At 32.1% G+C, this 24,741-nt stretch overlaps 1 protein-coding gene across 3 annotated transcripts in view; it reads right to left on the minus strand.

Annotated features, from left to right (window-relative positions):
- LOC145256389 (cyclin-dependent kinase 2-interacting protein-like) overlaps positions 1-24,741 on the minus strand; it is a 161,014-nt gene that overhangs the window by 14,576 nt on the left and 121,697 nt on the right. For all 3 annotated transcript variants that reach the window (XM_080115238.1, XM_080115239.1, XM_080115237.1), the window contains exon 4: positions 16,107-16,236. In XM_080115238.1, the coding sequence (XP_079971364.1) occupies positions 16,107-16,236 (130 nt within the window). The remainder of the gene's footprint in view (positions 1-16,106; positions 16,237-24,741) is intronic.

A 24,741-nucleotide genomic window follows, 5' to 3' on the forward strand; every position in this document is an offset into this window, starting at 1 on the left:
GTTTACTTGAATTAAACGAACTAGGATTTATTTCGTGAAGAAACAAGTGAAAGAAAAGGGTACTACACGTGTTTAGTTTGGCGTGTGTCTCTCGCTGTTTACTGGTGAGAAGGAAAGTCTATTATTGTAGAGAAAGAGAGAAAGTCAATCCAGTTTGGTGTGTGTCGCTCGCTATTAGCTGGTGAGGAGGAAAGTCTATTGTAGTATAGAGAGAGAATGAGAAAAAGTCAATCCAGGCCATGGAGATAGAAAACGTATAAAGTGTACATACTGTCTGTTAGCTCGTGCCCCATACATAGTAGCAGGGGATATGACACGTGCGAGCGCGAGCCTCCCGAAAGGGTGGCGGCTGGTTCGTTGAACCTCTCAGCTCGAGAGTTGGTCCGAAAAGAAAGATGCCGCTTATTGCTCTTGCTTTTATAATTGTTTCCGGTGGTCTTTTGCGCATGTGTGGATTTCCTTTGAAAGTGACGTTGTCCTTGTGTTCATACGTGTGCGTGTATGTGAGTACATGTGTGTACGTTAGCATGTGTGTGTATATACATGAATGTGAGTACATGTATGCGAACGTTAATATATCTACTTGTGTGGACATGTGCTGGTATGTTTGTGTGTGTATGTATATGACAAGAAATATGGCTTGAGATGTGAACACGTGTTTTTGTGTGAGACGAGAAAAGACTCCCACAAACTTGTTTCATTATGGATATATCAAAGTTCTTAAGTGAGTTTGTTTTTGTTTATTTAAAAGTTATAGAAAGTTATTGTTTAAAATAATATTTTTAGTGCGACAAACACGTCAATAAAAGAAATAAAAATTTATAATTTAAAAAATAATGTTAGCTCGATTCTTTTTAATTTCAATTCTAACTAATGACACTAACTCATTTTTTTAAATTTTTGTAGTTAAAAAAAAACAAAAAAAAAAAACGAAATCATGCGTACATTTTACTCGCAGTTTGAAATTTGTAAATACGAAAACAAACCTATAAATCTTTTTTACGATCTCATATTTACTTAATTTCATACATCATTTTAAGACAGAGGAGGGGGTATGACACACGAAATACGGACAGTGTTGAAATAATAATGTTGCTATTTTCTATATCTTCTTTCAAACTTTCATATGTTCTTTGCTTTATCTTCTTTCCGTTGGATAAACTTCAGGGATCAAGTAAAGATTAGATATCCCATAGCAGAAGACAAAGATTGTCGAACATTTCAAGTGGCACCGGTTGACTTTGCTGCTGATTGTTTGTCAAATAGCAAACATGTTCGAATGTTCGCGAGCAAGATTTTTTAACAATATATTTACAAAACTTTTAAAGATTTAAAAAAAAAAAAAATATATTTACAAAACATTTTCTTTAATATTAAATATTTACAAAACTTTTAAGGATTAAAAAAAACCCAACTTTTTTCTATTTACGCAAAACTTTTTAATGTAAGTAATAAAATGAACATATCTAAACAAAATATCTAGATAAATAAAACAGTAGACGTATGTGTGTGTGTGTGTAATCTCTGAAAGTACTGGTCTCATAGCACTGAAATTATCAGGAAATAATATTCATGCACCAAGGGTGGTTTATAGTGAATACTATCTTTGCTTACATGAATGTATATCGCATACACACATCAGCAAATTTATATGTAAAATGTTCATTACGCTTTAGGTGACATTTTGTGTGTTTGTACGCATACGCGTTCTTTCGTTTTTTTCTGAGGCTGAACGCTCGATTCTTTTTAATTTCAATTCTAACTAATGACACTAACTCATTTTTTTAAATTTTTGTAGTTAAAAAAAAACAAAAAAAAAAAACGAAATCATGCGTACATTTTACTCGCAGTTTGAAATTTGTAAATACGAAAACAAACCTATAAATCTTTTTTACGATCTCATATTTACTTAATTTCATACATCATTTTAAGACAGAGGAGGGGGTATGACACACGAAATACGGACAGTGTTGAAATAATAATGTTGCTATTTAAAAAATCATTCTTAATATGGGGAGAGGAAGGTATTATTTAAATTATTCTGTACTTTCACCTAACAATTTATTAAATAAGAAACTGACATGTATTATCTCTATTTTTGTTTAGTATTAGTTAACATTAGGATCTGTTTCTCAATCCAATTTCTTGATTAGTTTATTGTAAAGCAAGTTGCCTAATCACTAACTGCACTTTGAAATATTTATTTTTTGAGTAGCATGAATTTTAAATAAAAAATACAAACAATTTATAATGAAATCATGTATTTCAAAAACTTGCTGAGTCATTTTCTGGAAGTGACGTCATGAGTTGATGATGGAGGAGGGGAATAAGCACGATTATGTTGCTTTAAAAAGTACTCTGGAGGCTGCCAGAGATTACCAAACCTTCTTTTTTTAGGTGAGGTTGGGGTGTGGTGAATTAGTGCCTGTTCATTCTCTCAAGCATTACTGCTTGAATAAATTGCTTTGACTCTTCCGGAAATTAAGGATCGTAGTTATTCCCCTTGGCCAGAATTAAGGATTCCGCGATATTGATTTCTCGAAAACACGTGTATACTTTTAAGTTGATGAAACCTTTACGAAAGGCATTCCTGTTTACTCTTCTTATCATTTAAAATTACCACCACTTTTTCTGTTTATGGAGAGGAGGCCAGTAGATGATTTCACTGAAATGCTGCGTCAGAATAGATACTACACTTTGATCTTAGCCAAAAAGCCTAGTAAGCATAATATAGTTTTCTACCAGGCATTACCTCCCCCAAAAATAAAAAATACAAAATAACCGACACAGAATATATTTTAAGAGGTGGGGAGGGGAATATGGAGTAAGCCCCGGTAATGGCTGAAGTAGCAGTTTATGATCTCCAAAATACTTTATTTCATATATATTTTAAAAGAAGTAGGAATATGGAGTCAGGTCCGGAAACGGCTGAAGCAGTTTACGATCTCAAAATTACTTTATCTAATACTAGTGGGGGAGGGGGTACCCGGCGTTGCTCAGGTGTTTAGAGGTGTGTGTGCTCAAAACATAAGAATAAGCGAAGTAAATATTTTAAAACATTAAAAAATCGAAAAAAAAAAAAACCCACAAAAATCTAACGTAAGGCAAACGAACGATGTTAAATGTAAAAATGGGAAAAACAAAAAAGAAAACGCGAAAAAGAAAACAGAAAAACGAACGTTAAAACTTCTTTAAAAAATCTGAAAAATAAAAATAAATACAAAAAAAATCATGTGAAAAATGGCTTAAATAACCCCGGGGAGTACCTGGGTGTTTTTGAGTATGTGTGGTCAGGCGGGGTGGGGGGTGTTAATGAAAACCTAAGAATAAGCAAAGTAAAAAAACCCCAGAAAAACAGACATTAAAAGATCTGAAAAACACGTCAAAAATGGCTTTAAATGCTTAAATATTAAAATTTAAAAAATCAAAAAAAAAAAAAGGCATCTCACACCACGATTCGAACCCAAAACGTTTAGAGCAACTGAGCTAAGACGATGTCGCTGAAATTGTGTTGCTTTTTCAAATATTTAAAGTAAAGCAGGTTACGACATCGTATGACACATGCGTAGAAGCGAACTCGTCATGAGAGGATGGTTTTTGCTGACCCCCTGTAGAAAACTACTGATTTCAGGGTGAAGGAATTAACGTTTTTGGCCAATTTTTCGATATTTGTCGGGCAAAGGTTGGAACTTTAAAATGATAGCGATCTGGCAAAAAACCGTGACCCGTGTGGAAAGTTTTTGCGAGACATACAAACACACATGATGATGATTGCAACGTCTTGTTAGACGAGTGCCACTCCCTCAGATATTTAAAATCCATGAGCCCAAATGCCTGAGGGAGTATCTATACAAAGATGATGTTACAGAGTCTTAGCTTTGTACGACAGCTAAGTCTCTCTCTCGATTCAAAATGTTGAGATCCAGCAACAAGCAAGAGCAAGATAGCCAGCAACAAATTAAACTGCAGACCAGCTTAATGCGGGTACTGGTCTCCCGCTTTGTTTTTTAACTCAGAGATTTGCTTCTCCTAGAAAGGTTGCCTTCACCACGGCTTACGGGAGCCCTCTCCATCCCAATACACATATATACACACACACACAAATATACACTGTGGTAGTTGGCTGTTGACCCAGAAAAAGAGTTCATTCGCCCTTACACATACATACATACAAACACACATGCATATGTATTTTCGCTTTTATATATATAGACTAGCAGGGGGGTACCCGGCATTGCTCGGGTGTTTGTAGGTGTGTGTATGGGGGGGGATAAGTAATAACCCTAAAACGATGTTAAAAAAATCGGAAAAACCAAAAAAAAAAAAAAAAAAAACAGCGAAAAAAAAACAAAAAAAACGCTGTGTGTATAAGGGGGGGGGGGAGTAAACTAAAGAATAAGCGAAGTAAAAAAAATAAAGAAACGTTGCCCGCGTGTGTAAAGATGTAAAAGAAAAAAAAATAGCTTTGGTCGTGAGGCTGGGAGCCTTGATGCGAAGGTGAAACAAACTCCAACCACTTAACCGTCTAGGCCAAGAGTAAGAGGAATTGATTATACTGTTAAAATAAGGCTTATAAAGCGAGTGAAAGAGGTTTGATTGACAGATAGCCACTAAATGAGGTCATCGCGGGAGCGTTACGAGATGACGTAGCAGTATTTTATTTTTTTTGTTTTACTTCACATTAGCGTTTATTAAATTACGTATTTCGTTTTCTGTCTAGACATCTCTCTCTATCTGTTTCTCTCTCTCTCTCTCTCTCTGTTTGCGTTTGTGTATGTGTGTGTCTCTCTCTCTCTCACTTTGTCTTCCTTACTCTGAAGACTGTTACTAAAAAAGAAAATGGCATCTGGCTGGTTTTTTTTTGTAAAAACTTCGATCGTTAATATTTTTTGTAAGCGTATTTTTTTTTTTTACTTCACATTTTTGGCTTGTTATTTTTCGTTTAAGTATCGTATCTAACTATTTTTAGTGTGCTAATAACTTTGGTAACGTTGTCATAGCGTAGAAGTTCATAGTTTAGCTTGTGTGAGGGTTAAATTTTTTTTTACCGATAACAACATTTTTAAATTTTAAATTCAGACTGCCATTAGAGTTTGCTGACATCAAGATCACGTGACATGACTCAGTGGGTTTTAAATACAAGTTGACCCAAAATAAACAGCCCCGTGTATACTTTATGTAGAAAAGTTGGCGCCCGTATTTTTTGGGGCAGTTATAAATTGATTTAAAAATATGTAATGTTTAACATCAAAATGTCACTTCCCCCCCCCTGCAGAAAATCGATCAGTTGACACACTTCTGATGGTCCTTTTGGGCTAATTTTTCGATATTTGTCGTCCAGAGGGTGGGGCTTTAATATGATACCAAGTTTGTGAATTTTTGTTCCGTCAGTTTTTAGCAGACACACATACATACATACATACATTTTCGCTTTTATATATATATATATATATAGATTAAAAGCTGAAACAGTCTACGATTTAGACATTACATTATTTCCTGTATGTTTTTAAAACAGTGAGGTGGGGGATATAAAATTAGTCCAGGAAATGGTTGAAACCGTTTACGAGTTAAACATTACTATATTTCATTCATATTTTTAACAGTGGCGTGGGGCTTACAGAGTCAGTCCCGGAAATGGCTGCAACATTTTACGTTTTAGACATTAATTTATTTGATGTATATTTATAAGTGTGGTGGGGGATAAGAAGTCATGCCGGAAATGGTTGAAACAGTTTACAATCTAAACATTACTTTATTTCATGTATATTTTTAACAGATTAGTACATAGTTATTATTTTTGTAAGAGGGAGGAGCTAAATGTGGGTTAAAATTATTAAAAATGATTGTCTGAATTAGTAAACATATTCAAGAATTATGAAAAATGATGAAATCTGAGTTAATTGATTGGTGTTTTTTTTAATGAAATAATCAGCACAGACAATATATCATAGTTATTTTTTTCGTAAGGGGGGGCTAAATGTGGGTTAAAATTATTTAAAAAAAAAACGATTGTTGCAATTAGTAACATTATAAATTATGAAAAATGATGAAATGTGAATTAATCGATTGGTGTGTTTATAATAAAATAATAAACCCAGACAAAATATCAGAGTTATTATTTTCACAAGGATGGGGGCATTATGTTGGTTACAATTATAAAAAATGATTGTCGAAATTAGTAACATATCCAAGAATTATGAAAAATGATGAAATGTGAGTTAATTGATTGATATTTTTTAATGAAATAATCGACCCAGACAATATATCAAAGTTATTATTTCCGTAAGGGGGGTTGCGATAACGTGGGTTACTATTATGAAAAATGTTTGTCGAAATTAGTAACATATCCAAGAATCATGAAAAAATGATGAAATGTGAATAAATTGATTGATGTGTTTTTAATGAAATAAATAACTCAGACAATATATCAAAGTTATTATTTTTGTAAGGGAGGTGGGTGAAAATGTAAGTTAAAATTATGAAAAATGATTGTCAAAATTAGTAACATATCCAAGAATTATGAAAAATCATAAAATGTTCATTTATTGATTGGTGCATTTGTAATAAAATAATCGGCCCAGACAAGATATCAAAGTTATTTTTTTCGTAAAGCGATAATGTAGGTTACAATTATAAAAAATAATTACCAAAATTAGTAACACATCCAAGAATTATGAAAAATGGTGAAATGTGAGTTAATTGATTGGTATGTTTGTAATGAAATAATCAGCCTAGACAATATATCAAAGTTGTGATTTTTGTAAGGGATGACTGGAATGTGGGTTAAAATTATGAAAAATGACTGTCGAAATTAGTAATATATCCAAGAATTATGAAAAATGATGAAATGTGAGTTAATTGATTGGTGTGTTTGTAATGAAATAATCAACCCAGACAATACATCAATATTATTATTTTTTGTAAGAAGGGAGCAATAATGTGGGTTAAAGTTATGAAAAATAATTGTAGAAATTAGTAACATATCCAAGAATTTATAAAAATAATGCAATGTGAGTTAATTGATTGGTCTGTTTGTAATGAAATAATAAGCCCAGACAATTTATCAGTTTCTGTAGGTGATCAACAATATTTTTCTGAATTTTCAATGTTAATTTCTGGGAATGGCGTCATAGTTGTAGTGGTGAATAGAAAGACACATGATTATGTTACTTTTTAATGTGCTCTAGAGTTCTCTATGAATTAACAAACCTTCAGTTTTGGGGTGGAGCTGGAGAGAGTAATGTCCATTTTGGGGTGGTCCCACAATGTCATATTCCAAATATATGGAATAACTATGGAATCATATTCCGGAAATGACATCGTGTCTCTGACTAATGTGTTGTTGGCGGTTGTGGTAGTAAGGGGGGGGGGAACTATATCAATATTAAAAATTGTGATAAAGTAAAAGTTGCCTGATGATAATTTGCATCAATGCATTTATATATTTTAAAAACCTGCTGAGTTTTGGTTAAGAAATGATATAATTTCACTTAAAATGATGCTGTCAATAGTAGGGAGGGAAAGAACACAGTAATGTGGAATTTTGTAGTGAGGCAAGAGTTGCCTAATCACAAAGCTTCTCAACATATTTGTTTATTTGTTTGTAAAGCCGGCTGAGTAATCTTCTGAAAATGACGTTTTTTTTTCCAAACAATTTTGATTGTCGATAGTGGTGAAAAAATGAAACAGAGTAATGTAGAATTTGATTATGAAGCAAGGGTAGTCTAATCACTTAACTTTGTCAATGTATTTATGTATTAATTTTAAAATCCTGCTAAGACATCTTCCAAAAATGACAAGTTATCTTACAATAATATTGCCGATAATGAGGGAGGAAAGAAACGTAGTAATGTTGAAATTTATGATGAAGCAAGGGTTGCGAACTCATTAATCAACACAATGTATTTATGTATTAATTTGGAAATCCTAATGATCCATCTTCTAAAAATGATTTTAATTTTCTTAAAATCATTAGCCTTAGTAGAAAAAGAAATTAGTTCATATATGTTGTACAATACCTGTTGAGAGTATGTTAAATTGTTTCATATATGTATAGAAATTATCTGTCCGAAGGTAGGTAAACATTTTAAATATGTGTTGTAAATTACCCGTCCCAAAAAGGTAAAATTTTTCATATACATTCTGTAAATTACCTGTCCTAGAGAAGGCACACTTATTTCATATGTGTAATAGCCGTCCTAGGGTAGGTAAAATATTCTTTTGCTCGAAATAGCAAATGATACATACACATTAAAAATTCCTCTCTCCAAAGAATAACAATTATATTCAAAATCAACTTCAATTTTCTCATATGGTCCTGAGCAACGTCGGGTAGCCCAGCTAGTATTTAAATAAATGGGTGTTTTTCTGAGGGCGTTCTTTTTATATATTTACAGAACTTTTTAATAAAACTAATAATAATAATAATAATAATAATAATAATATAAATACATAAATGGTAAATTTTTACGACATGCCCCAGCATATTATAAACACCCCAACCTCCCTATGTTAAGAACAGCTTTCAGAATAAACACCCCCAACCTCAAAAGCCGTTCTTAACATTGGGAGTGTTTATACTATGCTGGGGCAGGTCGCAAAATAATACCAAATAAATAAATAAACCAACGTTATAACCGAGAATTTCGGATGATGTCAATTAAAAAATACATAATTTTAAAAAAAATTAAATAAAATTATTAAACTTTTTAATGGCAGAAAAATAACTGACTTGTTCTGATTTTTGCGACCAAGATTAATTTTTATGTACAGTGTTATTTTTTGTTTTTTAAAATCTTTCCTTGTGCGTTTTTAATACAATTCAATATTTATTTAAAGTGCAATGTGTACGTAGGTGGTCAGTGAAGGAAAAATCCTTCTAGACCGAGGCAATTTTTATGCATAATAAAATCACAAGTATAAAAAATCGAGATTTTAAAAAATATATTTTATTCACATATCTTTTATAACTTTTATTTTCATAAAGATGAAGTGTAGTATCACAAGATACAAATCTTTTTATAATTTTCATTTTTATTTAAAAAAACAAAACAAAAAGAAAACTTGCTATTTGCTTACTTCTCCATAAAGATATATCAAGTACAAGTTTAGTGTCCGAAATTTTCAGTTTCTAATGTTTTGTAATTAATATAGTTCATTCTTTTTATTTTTTTATTTTTATTATAATTATTATTAGTTTTATTAAAGTTCTGTAAACATATTGAAAAAACACACTCAGAAAGACACCCATTTATTTTAATAAATTTTATTAAATTCACGTCCGTTTTGTTACTTACACTAAAAAGTTTTGTGTGAATAGAAAAAAGTTTTTTTCTAATCCTTAAAAGTTTTGTAAATTAAAGAAAATGTTTTGTAAATATATATTTTTTCTTTTAAATCTTAAAAAGTTTTGTAAATATATTTTTTAAAAAGTCTTGCTCGCAAACATTCGACCATGTTTGCTATTTGACGTGTTTACAAACAACCAACGGCAATGTCAAGGTCAAACAACCAGTGCCACTTGAAATGTTCGAAAATCTGTCTTCTGCTATGGGGTATCTAATCTTTACTTGATCCAACTTCAGCAAGTGTTAAATTCTTTTAAAAATTAAACTGGTACATTTTAAACCAAAAAAACATTTTTAATTGCATATGACTGACGGAAAAATTGTTTTTCATTTTAAAAAAATGCGCCTCATTTTTTTGTTTACTTATTTCTCTTATGTTCTGTCAGGCGTTTTTGATATATCTAACATTCTGTTAAATGATTTTTTTTTATTAGACTGTACAGGTACATTACTTTAAAAAAAAACAAAAAAAAAACAACAAAATATAGCTAAGTTTTAATTAATTTCATGTAAAAATGTGCATTTTTTTTGTTTATGTTCTATCGGGCGGTTTTGATAAATTTGAAGATTTTGTGAAATTATTTTTTAATTACAATGTACGTTACTTAAAAAATAATAACTAAAAATATAATTAAGTTGTGTGCACATTACGCATAAATAAAAAAATTAATTTCACTGTAAAAATAATTTTTTTTTTCTGTTTATTTAATAATTCCCGAGATGGTACTTCTACTGTTTATCGCCGAAATGGAGACGTCTTTTTTCGCGCACCTGTCGTTAAAATTCGAGGGAGAAATCAGTATTTTAAACTAAGACCAAAGTTAGAAATAAATAACAAAAAAATTAAACTCAGTCGAGCACCTATCATAAAAGTAATGATAGAGCAGAGATAAACTCGCAATATCTTTTCTGTTGTGAGAAATTTTTGTTATTTAAATGTTTCTTTGTTAGAGCACAAACAAATCAATTTGGTAATAGCTCTAGCTTTAAGATCTAAATGTTTGTTATAAAAACAATATTTCAAATATTTCTGATTACTAGTAGCATTACAAGCACATGCTGTATTTTCGTGGACATCGGCAATATTACATACCTAACGTAATTCAATAAGTTATATCTTTTTTATTTGTTGGTCAATTTTTAAAAGAATTAAATTGATGAAAAGAGAATAGAATAAGCATTCCAGTGATGTTTATTTATTTTTTTTTTATGCGTTCAATGTTTTTATACTCCAAGTTAAAATTGAAAAAAAAAAAAAAACGGTAAAAAATGACATCAGCAAAAAGGGAAACTGTTTTTTTAATGTTTACATTTCATACGTTACATTTGGATACATATGTGCGGGGTCAAATTTGATTGGATATGGCTGAAATTTTACAGGGTATATAAACAAAGAAGTCTGTCTCTACTGGACTTTAATTTATATTTTTCTGAGCAAATTTGACGAAGAATATTTCCAAATTGATAAGATAAATCAGCATATATCATCCATTTTCATATAGATAATAGTTTCAGAATTATTTTCATGTATGTAAATATTTGATAATTATTGTGTGGAAATTTCTTTAAACTTATTTTTAATTTATTTTTAAGAGAATATTTAATCAGCTCAGCGCTGGTCAGCACATTAGTGCATAGTGTTTAAACATGTTTTTCCTCACATATACACACCCACATGTACGCACAGACACATACATATATTCACGTTCACGTATATACACTCACATTCATGTGCATACACACACATGCTAATATATACACATATACGCGCACATGTACGCACACAGGGGAAACGTCACTTCCCCTGAAAGGAAATCTAGACATGCGCAGTCAGAACACTTACCCCAGTATAAAAGTCAACAACAAACATTCAACTTCCTCTTTCTTCCCTTTTGCCTTGGTTCTTCAACCAGACAAGTTCGCGTCCACAGCTCTTGGCTTGAAGACTTTTCCACGTGGACGACTGCTATCATGCACGCACGGCTTTGCTGAGACCAACACTCTCTCTCTCTCTCTCTTTCCCTTTCTACATGCGGGACTGCCATTTCTTGTCCTCTACTTCATTCCTTTCTTTTCCATGTGCGTAGTCGTCAACGATTGAATGAACACGTGTTCCACCTAAACCCTTTATTTTCGACAGAAAATAAATGACATGTTTATTTTATCCAGCAATTGAGTTTTGTTTCCTTCTTTCCATTATTTTCTTTTGTAGCGAGTTAGGATATTTATATCCTGGCCCGCAACAATAGTTAGCCATTTTCCCGTTAAACGGATTTGAATTTCTATAAAAGATATTTTATAGAAATTCAAATCCACTTAACGGGAAAATTGCCAACTATGCACTAATGCGCTGACCAGCGCTGAGCTGATTAAAGTATTCTCTTAAAAATAGAAAACTGTTTTTCTGCTTTCGTTTTTACTAGACTAGTCATTTTTTATTCTGAGTTTGTCAATTTAAAAAAAATTATTTTCAAGTTTTTCAAATTTTATTTCCAAACAATCACGAACCAAAACTATTTTGTTGTTTTTAACTCTTTTAGTACATAGTACTAAAAGCGTTAAAAAACAACAAAATGTACTAAGAACATGCGTTTCTGTTATGTTATAAATAAAAGGTACTTGTGCACTTATGCCATCATGCTAAAATAATAACGTTATTATTTAGAAACCCATTCTTAACATGGGGAGGGAAGGGTGTACTTTCACCTAACAATTAAATAAAAATAGATATTGTGAAACTTGAATTTAACTTGAAAATACTATTTAGAAAATAACACAGTAACAGAGGTGCATAAACACCCAAATAAATATTACCAAAGGTAGCTACTCTTCTACCTAGTTGGATAAGTTTTTAATGTTTTTATTTAATGTAAAATGTTTGGTATTTCGAAAATTAGTGTCGAACGTTATACAAGCACAAGAAAAATAGCCACATGGTATCGTGTGTTTTTGAAATCTCGACAATGACTTAAAAATATATAAAATACTGTTAGAAACCCAACCAATAAATGTCCTTATTAGTGAGTTTCTAATAGTATTTTGTATAATTTTTTTTATTTTCAACTCATTATCAAGACCATTTTTTCGAATCTGTAAAACAAAACCGTTTTTTGTGTAATTGAGGATGTCTAAATAATAATAATAATAATTAGGCGGTTCAATAAAGAATTTCATTGTGATGCATTCTGTAAATTTTTACTTTGTTTCCACCTTGACATTTTTCTTTAAAATGACTATCTTTTAAGATTTTCGGGTATGCTGAAAACGAATATCATATTTAAATTCTCCACAAATAAGTAGTTTTCCGGATATTAAGTTATGTCATTTCTTATATTATTGCTGGTGGCCATCTTGGTATGCATGTTTGCGCATAGTTTCTCAGGGTTACGTTTGCGCACACCAAGATGGCCAACAGCGATAACATAAGAAATGACATTGCTTAATATCCGGAAAACTACTTATTTGCAGAAAATTTAAATGCGATATTCGTTTTCAGCATACCCTAAAACCTATAAAAGTAATCATTTTAAATGTTAAGGTGGAAACAAGGTAAAAAATTACCGTTTTATTTCTTTGTTTACATAGTTGAATTTTTCAGTAAAACAGCAGAATAGAAAATGACAAAAATTACCATCAACTGATGAATATATAGTTGTTGCTTATCAGGATTCCTGCTATCCTGGTACTGTGAAAGCTACATCGAGGATTCATGTAAAGTACAATTTAGGGTTGCATCTCAGAAAATAGGGGTATATTTTGAGCCAGATAAAGAGGATTTACAAAATTGAAAATTGGACTGGTCCCAAAATGCATAAGTTCTGGTCGACTATGGGAATTTCCATCTTTTACGGAAATCCAAACTCTATATAAAAAATTTTCTTCGATTTATTTCTGAGATTAATTTATATCTACTCAATTTTTTGTTTTCTTAGGCATTCAATGGCTACACTCCAGATTAAGCTCTCCTTTGGTAAGGAGGCAGAAAAATGCCTACTCTCAATAAAGCTATATTTAAATACTACTATATTACTTAGTTTTGTTCATGAATAGACACCCACTGTATGATACCATGCGCCAGTTTAAAAAAGAATTGAAATTTATACATCTTAATTTATAATTCATGGCTTCTGGTAAAGATACACATCAGATTTGACTGCAGAATCAGAAAGAGCACACAATTTTACATAAGAGTACCACGTTTCATGAGAATAGCTTGAAAAATAAATAAATGGTGGCGAAATTACCGAATTAATTGAAATGTTGAGGTCCGTAACTTAGCCCACTTTTTCTAAAGAAAAATGTCCATGGAAAAGCCTAAATTTTGGCATTTAAAATTCTCATAACTTTTGAACTACTGATGGTATTTGCATAATTCAAATGGTTTTAAGCATCTTTTACATAGCTCTTTTCATGCAAGTTGATAAAATAACAATTATCTAAAAAGAAAAAATCAACATGTAATGCTACCCATATATATCGAACGTTGACTTCTTTCAAGACATCTAATAAAAAGATGAAACTAATAAGATATTACAATGAGGAATCTTTACAATATGGTTTTATGAAATGGGTGGATTACAATGGGAATGACAGGTCTCAGTATTTAATTTGAGATGATATTCTTGCTAATGAGAGTTTGAAATCTTCAAAATTAAAAAGACACTTGGCAAAACACAGCAAACTTTTAAATAATCCGTGAAATATTTTCAAAGAAAGAAAAAGATTTACAGTCATCAGTAAAAGTCTTTTTGTCAATTTAGAACTGTTAATGAGAAAACCTTATTGTCATCATATCTGATTGTATATTGTGTAGCAAAAGAGAAAGTGACCTAAACATTAGCTGAAAAAATTATTCTCCTTTCATGTTTGGATATTGTGCGTATTATGTTTGATGAAAAATCTGCTGAAAAAATTAACAGTAGTATCTGTCAGCGCAATACAATGTCACGCAGAATTTGTTGCATTTCAGAGCATTTGGAAGAAATGTTTATTGCAAGACTGCAATCTGATATGGATTTTGAAATACAGTTAGACAAAATCACTATAATTGCAAATTGTGCTACACTTTTAGTTTATCTCAAATATGTGTGGCAAAATGATATGTTGGAAAACTTGTTATGCTGTCTAAATTTGACATCATACACAACTGGTACAGATGTATTCGCTGCATTAGAAGAGTGTCTTGTTGGGAAATATAAATTAAACTTGAAAAACCTGTAGAGTTGGAGCAGCAAATATGACTGGAATGAATAGTGGTGTTATTAAAAAAGTTTTGGATGCATCCAATAACAATGCAGTTTGGAATCACTGTTTTATACACTGGCAAACTCTGAAATCAAAGAAATTTTCTGAAAATCTTCAGTGTTGAAGTGTTGAAAAGTGCAGTTAAAATTGTAAATGCTATAAAAGGAAGCTCACTTAACATTTTCTGTTCGGAGATTGGAGTCGAATATACTCACTGTATCACACAGAAGTTTGTTGGTTATTACAAGGTAAGTTACTTACCAGGGTGTATGAACTTAGAACTGAGGTTCATATGTTTTTGGTAGAAAGAAATAATTCTTTTTGAAAATGATATATGAATTACCAAACTAGCTTACTTAACTGATGTTTTCAGCCTTATTAATAATTTAAACAGGAAACTTCAAGGAAAAATCAGCAACATATTTCAACATATTGAATAAATCGAAGGTTTTCAGAAAATGTTGAGAGTATGGCAAGGAAGACTTAAAGATTCTACTTATTATATGTTTCCTACACTGCTGAGAATGTTTTCGATGACAACATATGAGCAGAATTAAAACTCGAATTTTTGTCACATCTTACTTTCTTATTTCAAAGCTTTAATAATCATTTTCCCGAAGTGAAATTTGAACTATTTAAGAAAAGTCTTTGGATAAAAAATCCATTTAGTTTCCAAATCAATAATTGAGTTAAACTTATTAGCCAAAGAGGAAGCTGAATTGCTGCATCTTAGTTGTTACTTTATACTTAAAAACGATTTTGAGAAATTAAATTTGTGGTCATTTTGAGTTAAGAACAAAAGGGGAAATTCTACTTTTAAGTGAAAAGGCTATTCTATTACTATTACTTTTCACAACTACATACTTGTGTGAACTGAGATTTTCCACATTAACTCAATGAAACAGGCTCACTGCACCTAATGTGTGTAGCATTGTCTTCTTGTGTTCGCAATTGGAAACAGCTGCTTATGAATAAACAATCACATCCATCTCATTATTTTATTATATGCACATAACCTTTTCTTTCATATTTTTTTTTAAGTAATAATATTTTATTCATACAAATAAATAAAGCAACCTGCAAATCATAAAAAAATATTCATATAAATTGTTGATGTTCAATAAATGAACAGAATTTGTCTTATTACGCCGCGACGTAAATAATATTTCTTGCAGAAAAAAAATGTTTGAAAAACGCTGTCCTACTCTGTTATTTTACCAAGGCTTGGGAGTTCAGTCTGGCTTATTATCAACCCATTGTAATTATTGAATAAGAATTGTTATGTTGTTTAGAGAAGAATTCTGTTGTTTCTTAAAAAGAGCAGATATTCTTATGATGCATTAAATTTATAGTTTTAATAATAAAAATTTATTCAAATTTCAAAGGGACCAACAAATGGATGAATTGAAAAAATTCTAGAAATGCATAGACACATCTTCAAAAGCTATTGCAAACTTTATCTCATTGTGTAAAAGTTCTAGGAACACATGTGAAAATAAAATAAAATTTTACCAAAATCTTTGTAGTTCCAAGATTGAAAAGGAATCACAGAATGGACATCATCTTTTAGGTTAAATTCTTCAAGTTGAAATAAATTTTGCAGTTTTGTGTTCAATAAATGCAATTTTTCCACAATGTTTTTCTGCAAATGAAATAAAATGAGATTTTCAATTTGATTTTGACTCAAATCTGCAAAAAGAAAGAATTCTTTAATGGTTTCTCAGTTTCTATGTTAGAAAGAATAGTGCTTACCAATATAAAAAAGATAAAATGTGGAAAATTCTGGAAACTTGGGTGCATCCTTTGAACCAGACATAACTCAGTGCTTGATTGGCTTTCCCCCGGAATCTGATGTCAACAGTTCGGGTTTTGCTGACTGATGTAACATGGCGATCAGCCAATCACAACGCCGTGCACTTAGTTTCAACTCAATGTGTTCGCGTGAGAGTGCTACTCCCGAGCAGCAGACAGGAAATTGGATAAATATTGGAGGAGGAAAAAAAATCAAAAAAAAAAAAAGCCACCATTTCTTACATGCAAGTCAGTCAGGAAGAGAAGAGCAAGACATGAATTTGACCGTCTTGACTGTCAGCTACAGACATTGGATGCCGTAAATGACTTTTGTTAACAGCGGAAACTACTGGCAAAAACAATACAATGTGCAATATGCGACCACAAATGCAGCCTAGCAAAAAGAGGGAGTATTACCACGGCCACCGAGAGTAAGAAGAAGGCCTGTTAACTGAAAAATGCATGCAGGCAATGTAGGTAAGATTTGTCAGACTGTCAGTACTATATGAGGGCCATTTGAAAAAGAGAAATAAAACATTTTTAAAAAGAAAAAGGAACTCAGTTCGATTAATACTGAAACTGAACTTTATTCAATATAAAATATAAATATTATCTATGTAAAATCAAGTAATTTTCAAGAAATATACAATTTAATATTAATAAAACTGAATTATGAAGTTAGGAAACAAAGAATTTAAAAACATATTAAACACCAACAATTAATAATTTTAAAAGTGAAAACCATCGATAAATAATTTTAAGAATGAAAACAAATGATAAAATACAAAAAATTGAAATCAAATAATTTAAATACAAACAAACAATAAAAGTTACTAGTGCAGAAATATATTTTTAAATTTAATTTAGAGAAAAATCACATGGGTTGAATGTTATTTTTTGGAACTTTAGAGATTATTCGGACTAATGTTCTTATCTTGCGTGTTTATTTCACAATGTTTTATCATCTAATCTTGACTTCTCCTTTATTACATCCTCAGGCCAAAAATGATGTTCACATATATAAAAACATAATTAAAGAAAACATTCATACCATAATGTAAACTATTGTTAAAATCTAAGAAAAGATAGTAAACAAACATTTACAATAATAATCACAGTGTAGTATCTGTTCTGATGCTACACTTCATTTGTTCTGTCCCCGTGGAGGAGAAATCCTTCATGACCGAGACAATTTTTATTTTATTTTTGTTCCTATTTAGAGTGCCCCTTTTTGGAGAGCTAAATTTTCCCACATTAAAACCAGACCTTGTCATATTTTGATTTCATTATTTGTTTTTATCTTTTTTATGTAATTATTATATTACCATTTCATTATTTGTTTTATCATTAATTATTTCATTATTTGTTTTTATCATATTTTGGATTTAATTATTTGTTTTATCATATTTTCTATTTCATTATATGTTTTTATCATTTTTGATGTCATTATTAATTTTTATCATTTATTATTTCATTATTTGTTTTTATCATTTTTTATTTCATTATTTGTTTTCATCATATTTTCTATTTCATTATATGTTTTTATCCTCCAAAAGTGTAACCCCAGATCCCCACAATAAATGTAAAGTATATATATAAGAAAAAAAAAACATGTTTTCAAAAACAAAAAAAGCAAAAAAATGCCGTTGTTGTCTGCTTACAAAAAAAAACCCAACAACTTTTCTTTGGAAAAAAAACCTAAAAGATTGTTAAAAAATACAAAAAATATGCCTTTTCTTTGAAAACAAAAGTTTTATGAAAAATACATATGTACCCCCAGTTTCCGATGAGGTCCAGCAAGTGATGCAACCCAGCTTGTCTGCTCTGGTCACGAGTGGCTGCTGGAACTATGCTGTCTCTTTTACGAGGGTCCTGGCCAATAAGACAATTTGGTTGCATAGGTTGCCACTCTCCCCACATTGCTTTTGATAGAGTGTGCAATCCGTTTAACTCTGGTCTCCCAAGTCAGCATCACTGGAAAGTAGAGGTCATTTCAAAACAAAGGAGGAGAAGAAAGACAATTCGGCTTGTTGTATAACAAAAACAAGATAATTATTCAGGGGTAGTTACAAATTCTGACCCCAGATACAAATACTCGGGGACTGGTGGCTTTTGTTAAAAAAAAGTCAGGGTGACCAACACTAAATCTGATGGGTCTCTCTTCACAGTGTGAACTCAGTGGTTTGAAGAAGAGAGAAACTCAAGTGAAATGTGTTTTCTCTCAGAAGTCTGGGTCTCTGGTAGAGGTGTTCCCGAGGCTATTGTTGCCTCTCATTATATTCAGAAACAGGTAGCTTAGCCCCAATTCCCTGATCAACAGAAATATATTTCATGGATCAATCTCAAAAAGGATTATTTCTCTTCTCAAGATTTTGATGGACTCTTTCCCTTTTCTCTTCCTCCCTCATCTTATCATCACTAAAGTGGGAAAGCCTCAGTGACTTCACCCCCCCCCCACTCCTGTTGTCTTTACAACAGTCCCTCAAATAAAATTTAAGTGCCAATTTTTCACTGCCCAACACAGTCTTCTTCTTCTTCTTCTTCTTCTTCTCCAACAATGTGAAATCTCCTGAACTTATGTCAAAATGACCACCCAGAAAACCGACTGCTTCTCTCAACCCAACAGCAGGACCGGTGTACTATCTGGTTATATATATATCCCAAAATTAAAAATAAATTGTTTGTTGCTTCTAAAAACAAAACAAATACTTTTTTATTAATTCAAAGAAAAATAACGTTTCATGCAAAAATTTAAAAAAAAATACCAAAATAGCTTTCCATACACAAAGAAAAAAAAAATCTTTGTTCACTAATTCAAAGAAACAAAATTTTCATTACAGAAAAAAAACAAACAAAAAAACAGTTGACAATAAAAAAATTAAACAGTAAATTTCATGAATTTATTACGGTACATTGTTTATTTTATTTAATGATTTTTTTTCGTTTTTGTATTGATTTCCATTCACTCAGTATAATCCAATGGTTTTCATCATCTGCTGGATGTTGTCGAGCGAGACTCACAAAAAATGGGATTTGAACTGTAGAAATACCATTTTGTTTACAAAAACATTTTTTGGTAGAGAAAGAAGTGATTCATGAATGACAACACTTACTACTTAGGAAGCATTTAAAGCTGAGATAAAAAATCTGTCTCTTACCTAAAGATAAGAGCAAGATCAAAATGAAAATTAAAATTTGGCTGTTTCAGTTATGACATTGCATATTTCCTGGTAAAACAAAATGCAACCTCAAATTTGCTCTTCTACCTGCCAAGAAATTATACACCATGTAAAATGATTTATGTTACGTAGGTGCAATATGAATTCTACATTTTGTCAGAAGTAAGAATCTGCCTTACTCTGTAGAAGATGCGGTAAAGTCTGTTCTAAGATAAAGTTTAGATTCGTTAAAATGGAATCTTAATCATTTGAATCAACCATTTGAAAGATTAAGAGTAGATTTCAAAGGACCATTACCTTCAAGTTCTTGCAACCGCTACATATTAACAATGAATGCTCTTGCTTTCCCTTGTGCAGATGTCTAAACTGCAACCATCAGGAAAAACAATCCATTTTCTATTTTTCAAAATTCTTCTTTTGTGCACTCTGATCATAGTATGACTTTCATGTCAGACAAACTAAAAGAATTTCTACTTTCTCGAGTCAATGCTATGATTGCAATGAGCTTTTAACCTTAAGGTCCAAGCAAGCAGAGAGATACATTATCATCTAGCATATGCTAAGTCTGAATCTAAGAAGAATCTCCCTATCACTAATTGAGAACAGGTACAAAACGTAGGCATCTACTGCTTATTATTTTCCACACCCACTGTACATCTCTTTATTTTCCAATCAGCTGCTCGTGATTCTATACCCATATGAAAGCTTTCTTTGCTGGAAACATCATGCAGAAACAAATATGAACCACTAGCAAAGACCACTAACAATGCAAACTTGCTAATATGTATTTCAATTATATGTAGGTAACAACAGCTTCTTTCCTAGAACTGCCTGCCTGTGAAACACTGTTTCGCTCACCTACTTCCTGACTAAATACAACAGGATAGCTTTCAAATCCAATGTAAACAAGTTCTTGTTGAACAGTCCTCATAGATCATCAGTTTACCCAATTTACACCATTAACGAATACATTAATTTAATTCAGGCCTTGATAAGTGGTGAAAAAAAGAAATTATTGGGTGAGCAGTAAATACGAAAATTGATTCTATGCCAAAGAACAAAAAAATTACTGGATGCCCCTCTCCAATCTAATACTTCTTTTTCTCCCCTTTATCCCACACTCAGATGATTGAAAGAGGAAATCTCAATCAAGGAAATCTTCAGAAAATGCTGACATACTGAATCTTTCAAAGTCCTCAGTATTTTTAGCAGAAAATTGTTAGCTTTGAACTTTTCTTTAGTTTAAGCAGAGGCACCCATCTGAAGCTTTTCTTCCAAAACAAATATACAGCCTTGAACTTTTCTGAGTGGCAGAGAATGTGATGATAAAGAACTCTTCAAAATCTCCCCATTTTTTACTTATTGGTAACGAATTACTTCCCTTCATTGAGTCATTATACTCTCAGCAAATGGATCCTAGTGTAATCTTAATAGAATACAGTTTCTTCAAGCTGGGGATTGCTGCCCAGGATATTGAGCAAGCATAGCTACAGGGATAGAATCTTAAGGTAGTTACTTTTTGCTATCTTGATGTGCCTGGTGAGAGAGGTAGTTGTTGTGATGCTATAAATGCCAGAATCCATTCTGCATGGAAGAAATTTAGAGAGCTACTTCTGATCCTCACTTGCAGAGGTATCTTGTTACACAATAGATGTTACAACACCTGTTTCGAAAATATTCTCATGTATGCCAGTTGGAGACATTGCCAGACTAACTCACAGAGATTATGCAATGATATGATGGATATGCTCCTCAAAGTTTGTGGATAAAACCCATCTCAATTAGCTGAGATCCAGTTCTGACCTCAATAGATGAGACCCTATGCTAGAATAGACTGAAATAGTTTGGTTACATCCAACGCGTGACAGTCAACAAGAAGAATTCTTAACTTTGATGTCCTTGGAGGCTGTCCAAGAGGTCACTCTCACAAGAGGTAGAGTGATAACATCAAGCAGGACCTGAAATATTTATAGGTTAACAGAAGCATTGGCAATAGATGGAATCAAGTGGAGAGAAGCTATTTCACTAAATGTGCAACTCTCAACCTCGGGAACAACTAACAATAAACGTGCAGTAGTAGTAGTAATAGTAACTGACAATCTTCTGGAGTTTGATGGTTCAATCCTCAATATGGACGATACTAAGAATACAATTACAAATTACTTAAGACTTCTACTCAGTCATGGCTGATGGAACTATGGATTAAATAATCGGCTTTATTTGAAATTCTGTACAGATTTCAGAGTTTGACAAAGATTCTGAAGTTTGATATAACACACCTTAAGAAGGTCGGAGGTTATTTAAGCTGAAACATTGTGAGAATAGCATCCAAGATGAGAACAGTAATCCAAATAATACCAATTCAAAATAATATATACAAGTTTCATGTATTTCCAATTGAGGAATGCACACAGAATAGGTTTCATTTATTAAATGGACTCTAGGGACATAAACAATTGAAATTTTTTAGAGTTAAGTGAATTTGTGTTCTTTGAAGTAATTTTTTGAGTATTTAAAATATTTCCTTTCATTTATTAGTAACTTTGTCTATTAGACAATATTTTTAAAAAATATTTCAAAAAGTTGTTTTTACATAACCTTGGTTCATTTTGAACTGATAATATTATAACTGAACAGATGGCTTGAACCAGCTCTGTGACAGGATGCTAGTCTGTCATCGATTATACTTCCAGTAAAGCTTTACCCATTTATTCATCTGTGTGGAATCTTTGCTTACAGCTTCTAGTATTCTCAAATTATCACCTATCTTAAGAAATAAGTAAGTTTCACATCGCTTAACTTTAGTGATATGAAGAGAACCTGTATGTCAATGGGATTGAGCCAGTAATCCATGATTATAATATAAAACCCAAACCTAAATTAAATTCTTTTTTTCTTAATCCTTTTTTTCTTCTAAATGTGTTTTTTATATTCAGTTTTTGCTGACAAAGTTCTGCATTCTTAATTGCTTAAAATAGAAAAGAAAAAGAAACTGGGAGTAACATATAAATGTAAAGCAGAGATGTGGCAATAGTAATCACTCCCAACACTATCCAGTCACTCCAAGCAATAAAAAAAAAATGTTTAAAAAAATCTGTTTTTCTTTCAGTTAAGTGTTAATTTATTGACCCAATTGTTTTTCTTTCTACACTTTCCTCCAGTCACCACCATCCCAATTTTTAAAATTTATTATCAGAATGTTTCATTGTCAATCTGTGGCTTGTGATTCACTTGCTGTTTTTTCTCAAAATAAATGCGTTCTCCGATTTTGAATTTAACATCTGCTGACATTCTTTTGCAAAAAACAAACAAACTGCTGACGCCATTCCATTTTAGTATATGTTCAAATAGGCATGCTAATTAATGCACTGCCTAGCGTCAAATGTTAGCTTTATTTCAAGGGGAACCTATCACTATACTTTCCTTAAACACGGCAATTGAACTTATATTAAGTAGAATACTTATTATTATTATTATTTCTTTATTTAATGGAGAGTAGACATTGCATTGCGGATGCATTGTCAGCAGCTCCTATAACTCTTGCTCCTCCTAATTTGTCTCTCAGTCCTCGTTTAGAATGAGGGAAAAGGAAAAGCTGTAGTTGGTAGTATTTTTGTGTGAGCAGTCAGAAATTTTCTGTTCCTATTTCTATTCTTGTAACCATGTCACTAATAAGGGTGTTGGAGGTAAATGTTTTACAGAGCTGACATTATCTGCCTGATAGTCAGGGAACTGATACTTGGATTAACCACTAAGTAGATAATCCTATCAGCAGATTCAAAGTACTGGAGCTGCTTATTGACATTTAATGAATGGATTTTAGACTATGCAGTAGCTTCTAGTGGAGTTTCTCGCTGCTATATTAGTTGGTAATTGTTACGGCTTTACCTTATGTGCTACAAAAAAGATTTCTTCACTTCTTTTTCTGCCCTGCTCAACAAATCCTAAAACTCCATCATGAAACGTTTCCAGAAAGAATACATGATTAAACCCAGTACTCCAACTTCCAACATAGACCTCCACTACCATCTTTCCTTCTCCAACATCAGGGGTCTACATTCCAACCTTCCAGAGGTTGAAATCCAATTACAGGAGACCAAACCAAACCTATTCTTCCTAAGCAAAACTGGCATTGGACCGACTAATTCCTTAGATGAGTTCGTAATTAAACAATCCAAATCTGACCACCAAGATCACCATGGGCATAGAATATGTGCCTATATTAGAGATGGCTTTCCATGTGGTAGAGACATCTCCAGAGAAGACCCTAAATTGCCCTACATATGCTCTCAGATTGCACTTGCTCACATCACTGCATTTATATTTGTTCTCTATCACCCCCACAACAGCGGAGTTACTATTTTCAAAAGCATCTCTGAGAAAATTGAGCACATCCTGTCTGCTCATCCTTCGTCTGTGAAGACTTCAATGTTCACAATGTGGAAGGGTTAACCTACTCAAACAAAACAGATGATGAGAGGAGGTTCTGTCATGATTTCTCCACTGCTTATGATTATTCACAAAACCACCCATGTGCCTGACACTGATGGTCAGTATGCAAGTCTCCTAAATCTTTTTCTCACAACTTGCCCTGAGCTATGTTCATTTTCCGTTCTGTTCCTACTAAGATCTACTGACCACTCAGTTGTTTCAGCTAAGATAAAAACAAAATGTCCTCTGACATACCTCTCCATCATACAATATACTGATACTTTATGACTGACTGGAATAGCTTTTGTACATTTATATCAGATCTACCTCTGTATCCAATCTTTAAAAAGAATGTGTCTTCATAGTACCAGACCTGACAGAATGGTTAATTGTAGGTATAGACCACTTCATATCCTCCAAAAATTTCCAGCAAAAACCTAACTGCCAGCTGTGGTTCTCTCTAGAATGTGCTGATGCGTACAGAAATCACTTTTTCCACTACTTCCAACGTAATAAATGTACTGAGACTAAAGCTGCCTTCAGGACTGCCAGCAACTACTGTAAAAGAGTAATAAAGAGCAGAACAGAGTTGTATGTTCCGTCCATCAAGTCCAAAGTAGCTGAGCAGCAGTTTGGTTCTCACCAATTTTGGCAAATAGCAAACAGGATCCTGAGTAGAATTGTGTACTCTATCACAACCATCATCAATGGACCTGAGGTAATCTCGTCAGCATCAGACAAAGCCA

The sequence above is a fragment of the Euprymna scolopes genome, chromosome 32 (assembly GCF_053919585.1).
Source record: "Euprymna scolopes isolate OS-2025 chromosome 32, ASM5391958v1, whole genome shotgun sequence".
NCBI lineage: Eukaryota > Metazoa > Mollusca > Cephalopoda > Sepiida > Sepiolidae > Euprymna > Euprymna scolopes.